The 17,770-nt window shown below is 33.5% G+C and overlaps 1 protein-coding gene across 5 annotated transcripts in view; it reads left to right on the top strand.

The window, feature by feature from the left end:
• The window catches only part of Gria2 (glutamate ionotropic receptor AMPA type subunit 2), a 138,948-nt gene that overhangs the window by 113,673 nt on the left and 7,505 nt on the right, over positions 1–17,770 (top strand). For all 5 annotated transcript variants that reach the window (XM_074041756.1, XM_074041755.1, XM_074041754.1 and 2 more), the window contains exons 10-12: positions 337–543; positions 1,033–1,403; positions 5,787–5,985. In XM_074041756.1, coding sequence (XP_073897857.1) covers positions 337–543; positions 1,033–1,403; positions 5,787–5,985 — 777 coding nt within the window. The remainder of the gene's footprint in view (positions 1–336; positions 544–1,032; positions 1,404–5,786; positions 5,986–17,770) is intronic.

The following is a 17,770-nucleotide window of genomic DNA, read 5'->3' as shown; positions in this document are numbered from 1 at the left end:
AGTGTAAGGATGTAGCAGATACAATGTTGAATAAAGTAGATGTTGAGCAGCATTCTTCCTAAGCCCCAGGAGTTATAAACTGTGAGGAGCTATAAACTGTGATCACTGCTTGTGATTTTGAGTATCTTATTTAGTCTGATGTAGCTAGGTACCAGCCATCTTAACATTTGATTCAGAAGCATTTACTTTTTTTCATCTTTTTCTAATGTTGTCCCTCATATATTTATTCTATGTTATCTATGTCTAATGGGTAATAATTAACTGGGAGGTTTGATTCAATGAGTGTATAATTAATTTAGCTATTTTAACCAACCGAAGTGTTGTCTTTCCATATAGGAATCCCCATATGTTATGATGAAGAAGAATCATGAAATGCTTGAAGGCAATGAGCGCTATGAAGGCTACTGTGTTGACCTGGCTGCAGAAATCGCCAAACATTGTGGGTTCAAGTACAAGTTGACCATTGTTGGGGATGGCAAGTATGGGGCCAGGGATGCAGACACGAAAATTTGGAATGGGATGGTTGGAGAACTTGTTTATGGGGTAAGTATAGCTCTCCTTATAGATAAAGTCATTCAATTTGAACTGTTACTGACAGAATGGCTACCCCTCCCTTCAAAGAGCCTATATCTGAGATTGTTGGCATTCCACATTACTCTCTTATTGACTTGCCAACATTTCAAAGGGTGAGCCTGAAGCCAGAAGTAAACTTGAAGATTAACTGAGACATATATTTCATCTGTCTTGAAACTATGGGCCATGTGTATTATCCAAATGTTGCAAAGGCATAGATGCTATATAGATGTGTAATTATCCTAGTAAAGTCAGATAGGCAAACCATTCATTTTTAAAAAGGGAGGCTATTTGGGGAACATGTTGCTTTTTTGTTTATTCTTCACTAGGATTCTACCAGAGCAATAATTATTGCCACATCTCTGATTTCTCTTCTTTACCATTCCATTGCATGATGTAGCCACAATTCCTTTATGCTATGATTCTGGGTGCTATTGTCTTCCTTTGTTTCCCTTACAGAAAGCTGATATTGCAATTGCTCCATTAACTATTACGCTTGTGAGAGAAGAGGTGATTGACTTCTCCAAGCCCTTCATGAGCCTTGGGATATCTATCATGATCAAGAAGCCACAGAAGTCCAAACCAGGAGTGTTTTCATTTCTTGATCCTTTAGCCTATGAGATCTGGATGTGCATTGTTTTTGCCTACATTGGGGTCAGTGTAGTTTTATTCCTGGTCAGCAGATTTAGCCCCTACGAGTGGCACACTGAGGAGTTTGAAGATGGAAGAGAAACACAAAGTAGTGAATCAACTAATGAATTTGGGATTTTTAATAGTCTCTGGTTTTCCTTGGGTGCCTTTATGCAGCAAGGATGCGATATTTCGCCAAGGTTGGTTACTCACCTGCTTCAACTTTGTGCATTTTAGGTCTCAAGTAGATATTCATGGTGTTTATGAATTCACTCTAAAGAAGTTACCAGCTGCCGACTACTTGTCCAAGCCATTTAAGACTCTTAAAGGACAAACTTTACTATCGGTGTAAGCCTGTGAAATATTTGAGCAATGTTCTTGGAATGTTGATCATGTATTTCCCTGGTGAAATTATATACACCATGGAGAGGCTATAAAATGCATAAGGTTCCTATCATTCCATGCCTTCTTGGAGGGGTACCGTGTTTTTGCTGCATATTCTCATTTTGCAGTCATCTGTGTGGTGAACCACAGACCTGTATATGGGAAAATGGGCAATATTATTTATTGATTATAAAAAAACAATTTGTTAGATAAAACTTCATTGGCATACATTCCATCTTTTTTATTTTCCTAACATCATTTCATGGAACTGGTATGAGACAGACATCTTAAAACTTTGTCAAGTTTAGATCACCGAATTAAAAGGATGATGACATGTGTTACAAATATCTAGACATACAGAGAAGACTACTGATTCATTACAAAAGCCTGTACAATATTGAATGGCAATACACACACATCATAAAATAAACTCATATTCCTCTATTCTCATTAGTATATGTTTATCTCAGCACTAAAATGCCTAATTATATATAAATCTGTCACAAAGTATCTATTGCTTTTGTTTATATTACATACATGAATGAGAATGATAACCATATGCGGCGCTTCAGAAGATATCATTGACCAGTGAAGAGGGTGCCATTTCTAATATTAATTCATTACATTGTTAGTTTTGAAGCACTTTGTGAATTAAAAGTGATTAATTTAAAAAGTATATGAGAATCTCAATAATTTGTAACTTTTACGAACATTTTGTATATTCCCTTGAATGATATGAAAGACATATACCATACAGGCAGAAATTAGCAAAGGCTTCCTTCTCCAGTATTAGGTAGTTATACAGTGATGGTGATTTTTTAAAATTACATTTTTATAAATTATGGATATCTTAAAAAAAACTTTGTTGCCTCACATTCCCTGGTTCTTCTCTTTGGGACTGCATTGAATTAGAAATATGGCAATGATATTTGCATGGCAAGTGTGGAGGAGTATATGTATAGATGTACATATTTTATCCATAATGAAATATAGAAGGTTCATAGTTATATCTCTGTATTTTGAGATCAAATTTGAGTTACAGAGGTGAAAAGAAGTTTCTAATAATGCAGGGGAAAAAACTAAACAAGCTGAGATGTCAGAGAGCATGGTGTTGTATAACACAGTGAAAATTGGTTCATCTTTGGTATGAAGGCCACTGAGGCATATTATCAGTCAGATGGAAGGCAGTTATGCTGATTGATGTAAATTCTGCTGTGTCTTTTGGATTAGAAGTGCACAGGAGTATACAGATGTATTGGCCTGCTTTCCCATAGCTATACCGTCAGATCTGCTAGCTCCACTCCTTATGCACCATGGCACTACAGGTAGTAGTTTTGGTACTCAATGCTTGTCATAGAGTGGGGAACCTTTTATATGTAGTGGCTGGAGCACAAGTCACAGTTAACAATTTATAATAATATCCCAGAATTCACTATGACATATAGAAGATTTCTCATGTTCATCAAACATGCTTCCAAAATGGGATATTTTTTCTGTATTTTTCATGAGTCATGACTCACTATAATTTCACATGCAGTAACTTTTATTTCTTAGTAAGATACACAGATTTTTTAGATAGCATATTTTTCCTTATTGTTAGTTGAATTTTTATCTCAGAATATATAAACAAATTTTATTTTATTAAAAAATTGAAAAGATATTTATCTTTTTCCTATGTTCTATATTCATTAATCATTCACTTCTACATAAACATATTTAATGAATTTTACCTGAACCAAAGTATCGTATTTTAGAATGCAGTAATGCCTATTCCTGACCGGAAGAGTAGAACAGACGATTGCCTTAAAAAAGAAGGCTTGAAATGCACAGATCACTCTAGGAATGCTCTTTAAATTTTTAAGAAGTATTTATCATTCCTTTACAGCCAATGTATGATATGGAGCTACATTATTAATATTAATAGAACACATTTAAATTGTAATTGAGAATGATTCATTGACTTACTGGCTTGTCGTTTGTCTGAAATTAGGTTTAGAATATCTTCACCGTAAGATACAATTTTCTGAAAGCTAGAATCACAGAAATTATAAGAGTAATATGCCATAAAGATTATTTTTGTTCTCCTGCTTATTTTGTTTTTTCCACTTAAATTTAAGGGACTTAAGTAAGTTTAAATACGGACATTATCTTAACAATTATTTCATATGCATTAGAATGAAATAATAGTACCTATGCATTTATTTACTTCTTTAGTGTACAGGTTGAGAAGAAAAACTTTTATATTTAGTTATAGGACTTTTATATTTAATTATGGCCATTTTGTCTATGGCCATAAATTGAAATTGCATTTGCTCATATGGATAAACTTTCTCCAGAACTTTTTCACAAGCATTAATTGATGCTTTTAAAATATTTAAAAGTAGACTGGTGGTATGGCTCAAGCAGTAGAAGCCTGCCTATTAAGCACAAAGTCCAGAATTTAAACCCCAATATCACCAAAAAATATAGAAAATATTCAAAAGAAGTAATAAAACATATAAGCATTTTTAGCTTTTGAATGATTTTAAGTCCAGCAAAGTTTGTAATCTTGTACATTTTAAATCAATTGGCATATTTAATCTCATTAACTCTAATGAAATTAACTTGTCTTTTACAACTAAAATAGAATGATTTATAAAAATGATTCTTGAATGTATCAAAAGTTACCATGCAGTACACAAAATCAAAAGCAATTTTCGTACGATCAACTTTTTGATAAAGGGTGGGAGTAACCAGGTAGTGAATCGCCCACCTTCATGCAAGGCACATGTCCTGTAATTACACCTCCTGCTGCTATGGGGTAAAAAGATAATATTTTTATGGGTGGCAATGTGTATATAAGGGATATCCTTTGCAGACTATAAGTGGGAAATATTTAGCTCTTTCCATCCTACCATGTTCACTTAATTTTTTGTATTTCATTGAGACTTTGTGATAGAGGCTCTTTATTATCCTTTTTCAGTTTTTCCTCATTATTTTGTGCTCTCTTTAAGCAACATGTGTTTTTAATCTTACAAAAGCCTTTCCTTTTAAGCTAATTTACCTGCCTCCTTTATTTGAATAACTGAATGATACATTCTATCAATATTACCCAAGAATTTGACCCTAATATATGTTGTGGAAAGGGGTACATTACTTAATACAAATTATCAATAACTTTAGGGAATAAGTTGCCAAATATTTGTGATTTAAACTTTTAGAAATGTTTTCTTAACTCTAATAAGTCTAATTGGTGGAGTTAAGTAGAGTTACTGATAACAAAGAAAATTGTCACTATGTTGGTTTGCTAATATTTGATTCCTTAATTATGTTCAGGATTCCATAAAAATCTAGATATCTTTTTTGTATGGACATATCTGGTTTTATCTACTTCAAATTTTAAGTAAATTAGTGGGAATTTATGAGCTTTTGCAAAGCATTATATGTCAGAACACATGGTCACAGAAATATTGCCATTTGATTATATTTCACACTGGGAATTTATAACTTGACAAACTTTTAAAAATCAACTTTATTTTCTTTGAGATTTTGTTTTTCTTAAGAAGGAGACACAAAGGAACAGGGTCATAGTGCTCCATACTGTGAAGGTGCACAATTTCATTCATTAAGAATTATGTTTTGTGCGATATCTTTTTGGTGTCATTTTCTCTCCTATACTGTATCAATTACATATTTTTGTACAAGCAAAGCATAAAAGGTTTGGAACTTCACTGAATGAATCATAGAAAGGGTTTCTTTAGGGTTTAAAATTACATCTGTGATATATCCTCTTTCTTTTTTAATATTTGATTTGTTTTTAGACACTGTTATGAGCTTTACTCATGCTCTTAGAGTTTCTTGTTCATGTTTATTATGTCACTAGTAGATAAAGTATTATGAGTATTGGGTGAGTTATTCTTATATTTCTTGAAATTCCTTCATTAAGGGATTTTATACCATAAACTAGTTGGGCACGTAACAATAAGTGAATCCCAGGAATCTGAAGTTTTGGCTTCTTGGATACGTCATTGTCATTTCTTGTTAATCTGTATTCCTTGCCCAAAATGTTTAGTGATTTATAGTTTCATTAGCTAGCAAATATATTGAAAAGTATAAAGTCAAATGTTCCCTGTAAGTCAATACTTGTGTTATTTATTAACTTGTTTTTTTAATCAGGTCATTCCCTTTGCTTTACAAATCCATTTCATACTTGTTATTAGATCCCTCTCTGGGCGCATTGTTGGAGGTGTGTGGTGGTTCTTTACCCTGATCATCATCTCCTCCTACACGGCTAACTTAGCTGCCTTCCTGACTGTAGAGAGGATGGTGTCTCCCATCGAAAGTGCTGAGGACCTTTCTAAGCAAACAGAGATTGCTTATGGAACATTAGACTCTGGCTCCACTAAAGAGTTTTTCAGGGTAAGTGATTCTGTTTTGTAGCCTATGGTTTTGTTCCTAACAGTAAGACTCTAAATTTTCTCCCCACTTCTCATAGTCTGTACACAGGTACTATGTAAATACAACCACAAGTCCATCTCCATCTCTGACCTCACTTACCTATCCACAGTTCTGTTTTTATTATCTGATTTTTGATGCCTTAGGAGAAAAAGCACAATGTATTGCCATGAAATCTTAGTCTTAATAAAATTGATTGGCCTTTTGGAACAAAATTAAAATATAGTTTAGATTTTTTTCTTACAAATGGCTGTTTTTATCTTTTATTTTACATAAGTATAACTATATTTCTTATATAGTTCTTAAGAGACTCATTCACACCAGTTACATAAGTCCTATGTCAAGAAATATATTATGTTTATAGCTGAAAATTCTGATTTTTTCTATGCAAATCCTTCAAGAAATGACTAACAAAGATCCTCAAGTTCCTAACTTTCAAAGTAGGGATATGATTAAATGTGTATATTAGATGTAGGTCAAGTTTTTCTTTTTAAATTGTGGTCTTATGTTTATAAGACAAGACCAAGGATCTGATGCTGGTATGTTTTTTGATTTCTCATTTTATCATTATTTTTATAAAATAACTTATTATGTTAAAATGTATAAATGCAGCTCATTAATTTAGGTCTTCAGACAACGTCTATGACATATAATGATCCCTGATAACCCACAAATGTTGTTGAATGTATCTGAGTTTGAGTGAGTTCGTGGCAAGTTTATTTTAGAATTAGGATCAGTACGTATAACTGGCCAAGTGTCAAAACTGTCTCCGATTTCATGCCTCTGGTCTCTGTTCCAAAACACTTTGGTTGTTCTGAATATATGAGGGAAGGAAAGGTGATGATGGCAAAATAACAGCATTGACATACTTAACAAGGACCAGGGCAGGAGGCATCGGACCTTGAGGATTTCATTAGGCACCTCAACTTAAGTAGAAGTATGCAGCTTTTGTGACTTTAATGCAAGTTTAAATATGAGTGTTGTAAGACAAACTTGCTACTAACTATAACTTGTTATTGCACTGGAGATAAATAGACAGACAGATGGCATGAATACTTTTGGTATAACATCGTGCTCAGCTTCACCATAATAATTGATTTAGCAACATACATTAGAATATTCATGTTTCTTAATTAGAAGTGCAATTGGAAGAATTTTGGCTGCTCTGGAAGTAAGTGCTTTCTGTAAATGGCACAGGTTAGAATGTGGTGTACTTCTGCTCTTTATTTGGATCAGAATAATCCTAACTTGTTTCTAGAGTCTCTTCCAGCTAAGTATGCATCTGTTGAAAGTTGCAGTTGTCACTTGTAGTGACAGTGGTACCAACTATTTCCATTGATATGCACTCTTACTCATAAAACTTTTCAGGATTTCTTAACTCAGTCAATCAGAAACGTATGTCTGAATCAGCAAGATACCGGGTTTCATGGTCATTGTGCCCAAGTTCTCTTGGTGACAAGATGAGGTTAGATAACTCTGGCCAAAGAACATTGCTACCATTCTGTTTCAGTGCACTAATGCCATGGGGACCATGGTTCCAATAGGAAGTCATGGAGTTTTCATAAGGTGTAAAGCTTCCCATTTCTACAGTAATAGAGAAGTGATGGTGGGTATTTATGAAAATTGATTACTTCTATTGACATAGTTTAATATGTCAAAAAGGTTCCTTATACATGATCTCTTTCAACCTCACTATATTTTTGTCTGATAATAAGGAGCTATGGTTAGGCACCCAAAGGTGCATGTGCTAGAAGCATGGTTTCCAGGGTGAAGAGGTAATAGGATCTTCAAGAGGTGGGGGCCTAGTAAGAAGTGAGTAGGTCACCACTGGTGGTGTTCTTAGAAGGGATCAATGTAGCTCTCAGGGAACTCTAGCTACTTCTTATGATAGCAGACTGTCATAAGGTAAGGCCATCCCACACACGTGGTTCTTCTGCATGGTCATTTCTCTTCCCTCTTGTCTACAGCCAAAGATACTGCCTAACCTTGGATTTTCAACTTCCAATACTCTGACCTAAATAAGTCTTGTAAAAATAACCTACCCAGCCTTGAATACTTTGTTATAGCAACAGAAAAAATAATAATGTATATGAGCAATGATTTCTGTTTGACTTCTAGTCATTATTAAACTGAAGCTCAGATAATTGTGGGGATTTGAGAAATTCAGGCACCTACTAAGTATGCTGAGGTCTTTTATTCCTAACTCAGGTTCTTCCCATACATTGTTTTCCTGTGTACACCAAGCCCTCTGGATTTATTTCTCTGTTTCCATGTTCTATCCTTGGTCATATCCATGTTTGCTGATATGATGCTAGAGAATCCATAATGATTGAAATTCAGACAATTCCTCAGAGTCTTTCTAAATAGATCCTCCAAAAGGAACTTGATGAAGTGACATTGACCAGGTCTCAGTGCATATAGCATTGTAGTTAGCTTCTTCTTTCCTAAAGAAAGAACAGTGTGGCTCAAAAGTATTTGTTGTGCTCATGTCACTGAAGGAAAGTTAAAATAAGAACATGCACCACCAAATAGCATAGGAATTTGTCATATTAGTTCTTTCACTGAAATATGTGACCTGGTTGTAATTTTAAAATTTATGTATACACAGATTTGTCTCTCCACGTTGCTGTTTCATGGGTAATTTTGAGCAAGTTTGCTACCCATATTAGTATTTGATCATTGGATGCCATGAAGACAACATGAGCAACATATGCTCTAAACCATCCAATTTTTTCTAACACTGTCCATCAAGTTTCATTCCTTCTCACATACAATTTGTTGTTTTAGTATAGGGAAATTGATCGTTAGATTCCGTTTTCACAAAGAATTCCTATTCATATAAAATGTATTGAACAAGATGATGTTAATTTGATATTTTAAAGACAAAAAATATTCAATTTTCATCAACATTTTCCCTTAAATCCTAGGGTATTCTTCAGTCTACTAGCTAAGGTTAAAGTTTCTTGGGTTGCAAAAGAAAGTCCTGCTTCTATTCCTAAAATGAATATTCATCTCTTCTCAACTCTCCTTAACTCTAGGGGCTTTGGAGTTTCCTATTCAAGGTACATTCAGGACAGAGTGGAAGCTGACAGATTGATTATCATGGTGTCAGCTTGCCAGGAATGGGGATATGGATGAAGTGGGTTGAAGCCAGACTGAAGATGTGCATTGTACACTTTGTTCTCTGGCTATCTGTTATGCTTACTTTTAGACACAAGACTCTGTGAAATAACCAATTTCATGTGGAAGAAGAAACTTTTGCCATTTGCTGAACTTTAGTATTCTAACATTTATCTTGTTTCTTAATGTGATTTAACTTGATTTTGTTGGAAACTTTTTTTTCTTTATTACGCTTTTCTACAGTTTAGGATTTGATTAGCTATGTTTTTGTTGAATGTTCCACTATCACTTGGTTAATCAAATCAGAGATCTGTTTTGTCATACCAAGAACTGTGGATTTACCATTCAGGAAAATGATTTGAGAAGTTGGGTCTTTATCTAAATGTTAAATAATAAGTAAAAAATGAAAAACAGTTTGTGATCATTTAGAGATTAATGTTGAATTCTGAAACAGAATTAAGAATTCTGAAGTCTGAGTCTTTTGTCCTTATATTAATTATTGGCCTTATAAAATACCTTCATTGAGATGAAAACACCTTATACCAAATTTCTGGCTTTTAGTGACCTCTTTTGTACTAAGATGACATTAGTTGTTTAGTTAAATCCTAAAATATTTTCAGATTTCAGGTAAATAAGAGTTAAGCCAAAATATATTAATGTTCCTTTATGAGGTTCATGGGTACATAATAGTTTTAAGTCTGGGATCAGCTGTGTATTTTCTAATTTAAAATCTATACTTTCCTGCAGTGACAATCAAGAACTTAAACATTAGGGAAAGAAAATGAAAGTAAACAAAGGAGAATCTTGCAATGACTGCAAGATGTGAGGAACAAGAGTGGACATCTTCATTTTCTGTGGGTTCTCTGCCCAGGGGACCCATGGGCATTCATGTGGAGTGTGAATGACAATGTCTGATCATTTTGGAATTGCTGATTGTCCTTAATTATGGTGCCGCTGTCACACACCTATAATCAGGAGGGATTTAGGCTTTCAATTATAAACCACTATTTTTAGAGTTTCACGTTGTGGTACTTTCTTTCCCCAATAAAATTGGACAGATCTTCAATTACATGATTTTGTGTGGAAAATTATTTTGTAGGACCAATATGCATAATTTCCCAGAGAAACTGAATTCTAAAGATAGAAGGTGACATTTGCATATAAACCTGTCATTGACTTGTCAATACATGAAGCACAATGATTAACTTGTAGATCAGGAGTGGCTCTTCATGTCTGTCCTAGATCCTTCACCCTGAGAGCTGTGTATTTCTCCTGTTTTTTACCTCAGGGAGGATGAGGGATACTGTGTATTCTCTGAACAGCTAGTCTACTTTGTTGATGCTAATGCTGAAAAGAAAAGATTCCAAACCACAGCCCAAATAAAAGTACATCCCATCTTATTTTAGGAAGTTAATTATTCTTATTTTCAGGACATAAATTTAACCTGATCATATTCTGCTCATACCTATTCTCTTTCTACCTAGTATCATAGACTTTTTGCAGTTTAAAAATAGTGTAAAGGATACATAGCTGATATTAATGCAAGTGATCCCTACCAGAGTGAAATGATTAGTTTCAAATTATCCTTTGTACGTACATACATATACATGTATACATATATGATTTACTATATAATAATCATGGTTTCTAGCAACCCCTTTTCAATTGCCTCTGTGGCATAAGGTATACCAATTTTTATGCACACATAAAATATTATTGAAGTATAATTAACACATAAAAACATTTTAGCCACTATGAAAGCTCCTTATAGAACAATATGAAGTGCTGTTTCATTGCAATAGCATTTTTCCAATTACTGCTGTGTTTATCATAATGCAGTACAATTGCTTGCTATGTGCTATAGCTATTCTCTGTATTATTTCTTTATTTCTGCTACTGCTAATTAATTCTTTACCACATTTATCTGTGTCATCTCTTTCTATGCAAGCAAAAATATGCATTGTAGTTTTTTACATGTCAGTACGTACACATACCTCTCAAATATCTTGGAAGTGAAGTGAGTAAAGACATGTATGTTTCTATATATGTAAAAAGCTGGTCATATCAGAATAGACTCCATATAGACCTTCACCCATCCTTAAATTTTAAATAGTTCTTAAAATAGTAGGCATAAAACTAGTGCTGAATATGAATACATAAGCAAGAAATAGCACTATGCATATGATGGAAGTCATTCATGCCTGGTTAGTCATATTTATCACAATTTTTTCTCCTTTGGATTTTGGGGACTTGATTATACAGAACAGCCTGCACAGCTGCCCACACTTGCAAGCCCAGCCTTCTCTACATGATCTGGGATAAGTTGAAATAATTTCCTTTCCAGTTAACAGCCTGCCTTTCTCTGACATTTAAAATTTTCTCACCGTTCTACAGAACATCTGAGGAAACATCAAATTCGTGGTGACTTTAAGGACATAGTCAGCTGAAGCTGTCTGGGGAAAGCCTGTGTTCTTCATCTTCTTTCTCATAGCTCTCAGTGAGGGGGACAGTGCGGGGAAGTGCAAAGTTTTAGCAGATTTTGCCAGTAATTCTTTTAAAAATGAGTGCTCCATTTAAAGACCATGCAGTTCATTCAGTGGTCCTCAAATTTCATAGGAATGGAAAGCTAAAGAAATGTACAAGAGTCTATATTGGGTTATGTGTTCAGTGGCCCAAGTGCTAACACAGTCTTCTTGCTGAATTATGATTATGGTGCAAGGTAGTAGCTTTTTCCAGGGTAAATGGGTTATTTGGGTCATTTCCATCCCACAGCTATTCTCTGCAAATGTCAGTGTGCTCTCTATCTGTCCAGCAAGGTCATTTAAAGACCACTGTGTGGTACACCTACTGAATAATTTGACTCTCATCAGATCACAGGGAGCATTCCTTTCACACAAAACCAGAACATGAGGACAATTAGTCCAGCAGAATTTAATAATACAGAAATAATTTGGGGTTAGTCTCTTAATTCCAAATCTTTTTAAAATTCCTGTTTAGATGCTACAGAGAGATGACAAATTTCAGAATAAATTGCACAGGTATTTTAGATAACAGTGTTCAATGTACTTTATTATTGTGTTTAAGTAAAAAAGAATTATCTCTGTCTTTCCTGGACTTTTTACACTGATTGCTATGGTGATAAAAATCACTTGAAAGATCTAAACAGAAGAGAATAGAGCTGTGCAATTATTTAAATGTATTAGAATAAAATCTCAATTTATGGATATTACTCATAAAAATGTATGAACTTTTTTTTTTCTTTCTTTCCATTCCTTTTTTTTTTTTTTTAATAGTACTGGGGATTGAATCCAAGGCCTTGCAATGGACAACACTCTGCCATTTGAGCTACACCCTTAACCCATAGAGACCTCTTCAATTAGATTTTTGATATTTGAAGGAAAATGTGACAGCAAAGTACTCACTCACATTTCTAACACATAATTTTGTTTTTATTCCTAAGAAGTAATTATTCAAACAAAGTTACTGGTAAAGGTGGCTGCTTATTTTCATAGACAAAATTTTAGAAATAAATGGAGTTGCACAAATCATGCAATGGCAAACATTCTCAAAACATAATTCAGATTTCCTTAAGGAAACTGAAAATCTAAAATCTCTTTCAGATCTTATAGTCAGCATTGCTTCTTTAAAAATACTGTCTAAAATTAAACTTTTTCTTTAAAATAAAGTTTACACAAAATAAGAGGTAGGTATTTCAAAAGGAGATACACTAACCATTAAAATAATTGATACATTGCATTTCAATGTGTCTATCATGTTATAAATATAAATATGAGATCTATGAAATAACATTTTGATTGTATATATAAATGAAGTCATTGTCCTATATAATTTTACTCCAAATATTTTGTTTTGTTTTGTCTTTCTGAGATAAGTTCTTACTATGTAGTCCATGCTGGCTTTGAATTCACTACCCTTCTGCCTTAGCCTCCCAAGTGCTGGGATGAGAGGTTTGTATCTCTATGCCTGGTTTCATTCTTGATATGGCAAAAAGGACGTGGACTTAAGATACATCTTTTAGATAAAAGATAATGCTTAATGGTGAACAGTTTTCATTTTTTTATCAGAAAGATTAACACCAGTGCTTTAAATATTTATTTCAGGATACACATCCACTTTCCATGTGTGGGTATCTAAAATGGTAGTTGAGTGTAAGAAAAATTGCTGTGGTCTTTGAGTTACCAGTGATGGATAATAATAAATGAAAGGTCCATCATACCTAATGTGTATGGGTATTATTCTCCTGGATGCAGTTTGACATGACACTTGTTTGTCTTTTCACAATATGTTCCAAGGCTTTTTTTTGTTCATTTGCTTATTTCAAAAACCAGATCCAGTCCTGTTTTTCCTTTTTTTTTAAATCAAGTGTTTATAAGATTATTAGAAGAAATTTAGTCCGCCTATTCAGCTCCTGTCTTTCTATTCTAGTAATGCCTGAGTATTGAGCCACTGCTCTGGAGCTTAAGGGTGAGGCTGTGCTGGTAGTTGCTAAGGTTAAGAGTAACTGATTATAGCACACAGGACAATGGCCTAGCAGAGGCCTATTGCATAAAAACTTGGATGGCCTGGAAATTTTTTCGTTTGTAACAAGAATAAATTTCACAGCCTTTAAAATTAAGACAGCTAATCAACAAACCAAATTTTCCCATAATTACATATACTTTTCAATTGTTTGAGCATATACACATTCTCACACAGAGTCTAATACACTTGAAATGCCCTATTGCTACATAGAAGTCGCTCAATTAGAAGATGATCAGTTAATGTGTTTTAGAGACTAGCCTTCACATTGCAAGAAGTTCCTTCTGCTGTGTGATGAACTCAGATGGCCTTGCTATCTCTACACAAGATAACAAGGGGTTGAATTATAAATTGCTCCCAACATTACTGAGATAACCATTCAAACTATTCTTGAACATGACTCATGAATTTTAACTTTGATCACTTAACCTTCAGCCCCATTTTGATAGTTTTTGTTATTATTTTTGAGAAGTCTTCATAAAATTAAAACTTGCCTGTTTTATGACTTATGTAATATTTTCTTTTTCATATGATGGATATATCAAATATAATTTTATAAATAGATGACTCTGAAATTTCCTGATCTCTCAGCTCAGAATGCTAAATTCTATCATTCTTTTAATGTTTTTATATACATGGTTGTGGTGTAAACACATATATGTTTGGAATATAAATTTGTTCTTGTTATCTTTATAGCTGGAGCCTAGAAATATAGAGTAATTTGATCTACTTATAGAGGATGTTGGTCTAAATCTGAAAATTCAGATTTTAGAACTTCAACCTGGTCACTGTGTTTTTCTGGCAGCACAATGTTTCCAAATGAATAAATAAAAATTTTTGGAGGTATTGTGGTACATGTCTGTAATCCCAGCACTCAGGAGACCTAGGCAGGATCATTGTGATTTCAGGGACAGCCTGTACTACCTATCATGATCAAGTCATAAAAACTCAAAAACAATAAAAGACAAAAATAAATAAAGAAAAAGGCAAAAAGCTTCTAAGTTTTGCCATCACTATAATCTCATCATTTGTCGTGACCTCATCCGCGTTTACTTTGCTTCCTTAGTTATCTTGCTCGGCCCTCAAGATATCTTTAATTAAAATTGCATTATCTAGAATTTTATTTAAAACCATCAAGTTATATTAGCTTTTGTGGTAATTGCCTTGGATTAATAACCTGTGTTATATTTGTGGTTTACTAAAGATCTAGGTGATTTAAATATAGAATGTGGTAAGCTTCATTTCCATTCTGTGAATATGAGTTGATTGAAGGTGCTTGCTCAGCTTTTCAGTTATCCTGTGAAATTTCATATTGGTTTTTGGCTTACCAGTGCAATTCCAAGCAATTGAAATATTGGTTCTGTTGTCTACCATAATCATTTCTGCAAGTTTGGAATATTTGCCATTTAAGTCTGCAACCCAGTTGGCTAACATTCTAGATACAGTGAGACTATGCACAGAATCAGTGGTATAACTTCTGTTCAGATCAGTATTTGCATATTAACAAGTCATAATCCATATTCTTTCAGTGTGATTGATATTTTCATTATGAACCCACCTAATTCAGATAACCATAACACTCCTAACTCTCCATGTCATCCACCAAGACAATATGAGATATGTTGTTAACTGCACTGATGATACAAAGTTACTCTTTGTAACTTTGGCAGGGCCAACTGAGTAGCACTGACCTTGGCAGGGCCAACTGAGTAGCACTATTAAAATAACAGGTGGATCATGGGAAACGCTTGTTCTTTCCTTGCACTATCAGCTTACATCCTAGGAATATGCGTAAAGATGTACATAGTTAATGCATAAGATATAATTAACAGGATATTCCAGTCATGATATCTTTTACTACTCACTCATAGGGAATGAAAACAAATGGAAATATCACTTGCATTTTAAATTTTAAAGACATTTTTTCCCAAACAGAAAATTAATAAAGGATGTGATTCTATTAATAATGCATTTATTTATTTATTTATTTGCTTCTAAGAATAATGTGAAATTTCCAAAAAGAACTCTAAGACTTTATTTTATTTTTTGTTTATTAAAATGCTGCTAATATACAATTTATTCAAGTCTCGGTTTACTTGTCAATAAGTCATGCACAAATATTTAATTACATTTCTCTAAATTTTATAAGGATATTCTCAAGTGACTTTTTCTAGGAGAACATTATTTATCTAAACATTATGCTTAAGTATTTTTACTATTTATTGTGTATATAAACATATTGAATATTTGGATATCTAGGTCTCATTCCTGGTCTTTTCTGCACTAACAAAATATACTGATTTGGAGGAGTTATTCAATCTGTCTCAGTCTTGCTCCTGTAAGGGTTTGGGGAGGAGCATGAGATTTTTAACTTCTGTTTTTAACTTCTGTTTTACTACTAGTCGTTTGAAAACCTTATACTGTTAAAATACTTACAATTATTTTCTCTAATAAATACCACTTTAATTTTAAGAAGCTGAGAAATAGTGTAATGGAAACAGATCAAACAACACTTTTATAAAATATTTCATTAGCCTTTTACAATAACTAATTTGATTTTTTTTTATTCATATGTGCATACAATGTTTGGGTCATTTCTTCCTCCTTATCCCTGCCCCCTCCCTTACACTAATTTGATTTTTAATAAAAAAGAGCAACATTGTGAAAAGCCATATAAGATGTTCACATTTATCTTACACATCTGATATTAAGAATTTGAAAATATGTTCCACTCACCTGACTAATGGCACCATGGAATTCACAATTTGAATATAACCCTTTTAAAATTCAAATATTATAGTGTTAAATACCAAAGTTTACTAGAACTTAATAAGCAAGGAAATGCCTGTCAAAGAAAGTATTTTAAAAATTTACTAACATACTGGAATTTTAATTTTTTTTTACAGTCGGCTCACTCTTCTATCGTTCATTTCTTATCCCTTTCCATTAAAAGTTCAGTTTTCTTTTCACATTCTTTTTGTGTATCATGAGAAGAGACTTTAGTATATTACAATACCTCTTGAATTATCAGATGATTGAAACAGAACGAATGAGGAAGGAAGGCTGATACTTAGGGTATGAGTGCCACTGAGCTGAAGTAATCCATGAGCTGTCTTAATACATCTGCCCTAGTCAGATGGTGACAATGTAGAAAGACAACCAGTGTCTACCAGCTCTCACTTTCTGAGATGTGAATTATAAGCTTCAGTGATCAAGTTACTCTTCTTCTACTTGCACTCGGCCCTAGATTTTTGCCAAAATAAAATGAAATGCTTTTATATGTAAAGCTTCCTGAATCCCTAGGTCAGCATTGTAAACAAGCCTGTAAGTGCATCATAGGCCTGCTCATAATGAGTTGACTTAGTCTTGCCATTCTGTAAGATAAAGGCTGTAATTTAAAAATTCCTTAGAGTGAAAAACAAACAAGAACCCACCAAATTCCATGAGCTATAAAAGAAACTTTTCAGTTTCATGTTCCCATTCCAATCCTCCTGTAGTAGAAGAATAAACGGTTATTCAAAGTTTCCATCTCAAAAGGGATTAAAGTTCTTTGAAAAAATTGTGCATAGAAAAACACACAGATATTCAAATGCTTTGACTTTCCAACTGTATGCTCAGCTTCTTTTAGTGCTGAACAGAAAGTACTAGATAGCTCTTTTAATGTGTGTCCTTGCTTCTGAGTCAATTAATTTTTAAGATATTAATTCAATAATAGTGTTTCATTTAGCCCTTCTTTCCCATCTATCACTGGTAAGAATTGTTATATCTTCAAATAAATAGTATTTAATGTTTAAAAGACTGCTTTTGTAGTTAATAGGAAATTAAATGGCCATTGAATAGTTCTTTAAAAATCCAGTATTATTCTAGAAACATACCAGTCAGTATTCACCAGAAGTTTCCAGTATTACTTTCTATATTCCTTCTGCTAACAGATATTACCTTAAGATTTCACTAGTAAATAGGAGCAGATTATTTAGAATTTGGGCAGCAAAAATATTCTTCTGTCTCCTCTTAGCTCAATTTGGCCCTATAAGGTGGAATAGGTGGTAGAGTGCATTTTTCCATTTATTTGGGATTTTGGTTATCTCAG

This window comes from Castor canadensis, chromosome 9 (assembly GCF_047511655.1).
Source record: "Castor canadensis chromosome 9, mCasCan1.hap1v2, whole genome shotgun sequence".
NCBI classification, from domain to species: Eukaryota; Metazoa; Chordata; class Mammalia; order Rodentia; family Castoridae; genus Castor; species Castor canadensis.
The sequence above is the reverse complement of the archived record's forward strand: the minus strand, read 5'-3'. Positions and strand labels throughout refer to the sequence as shown.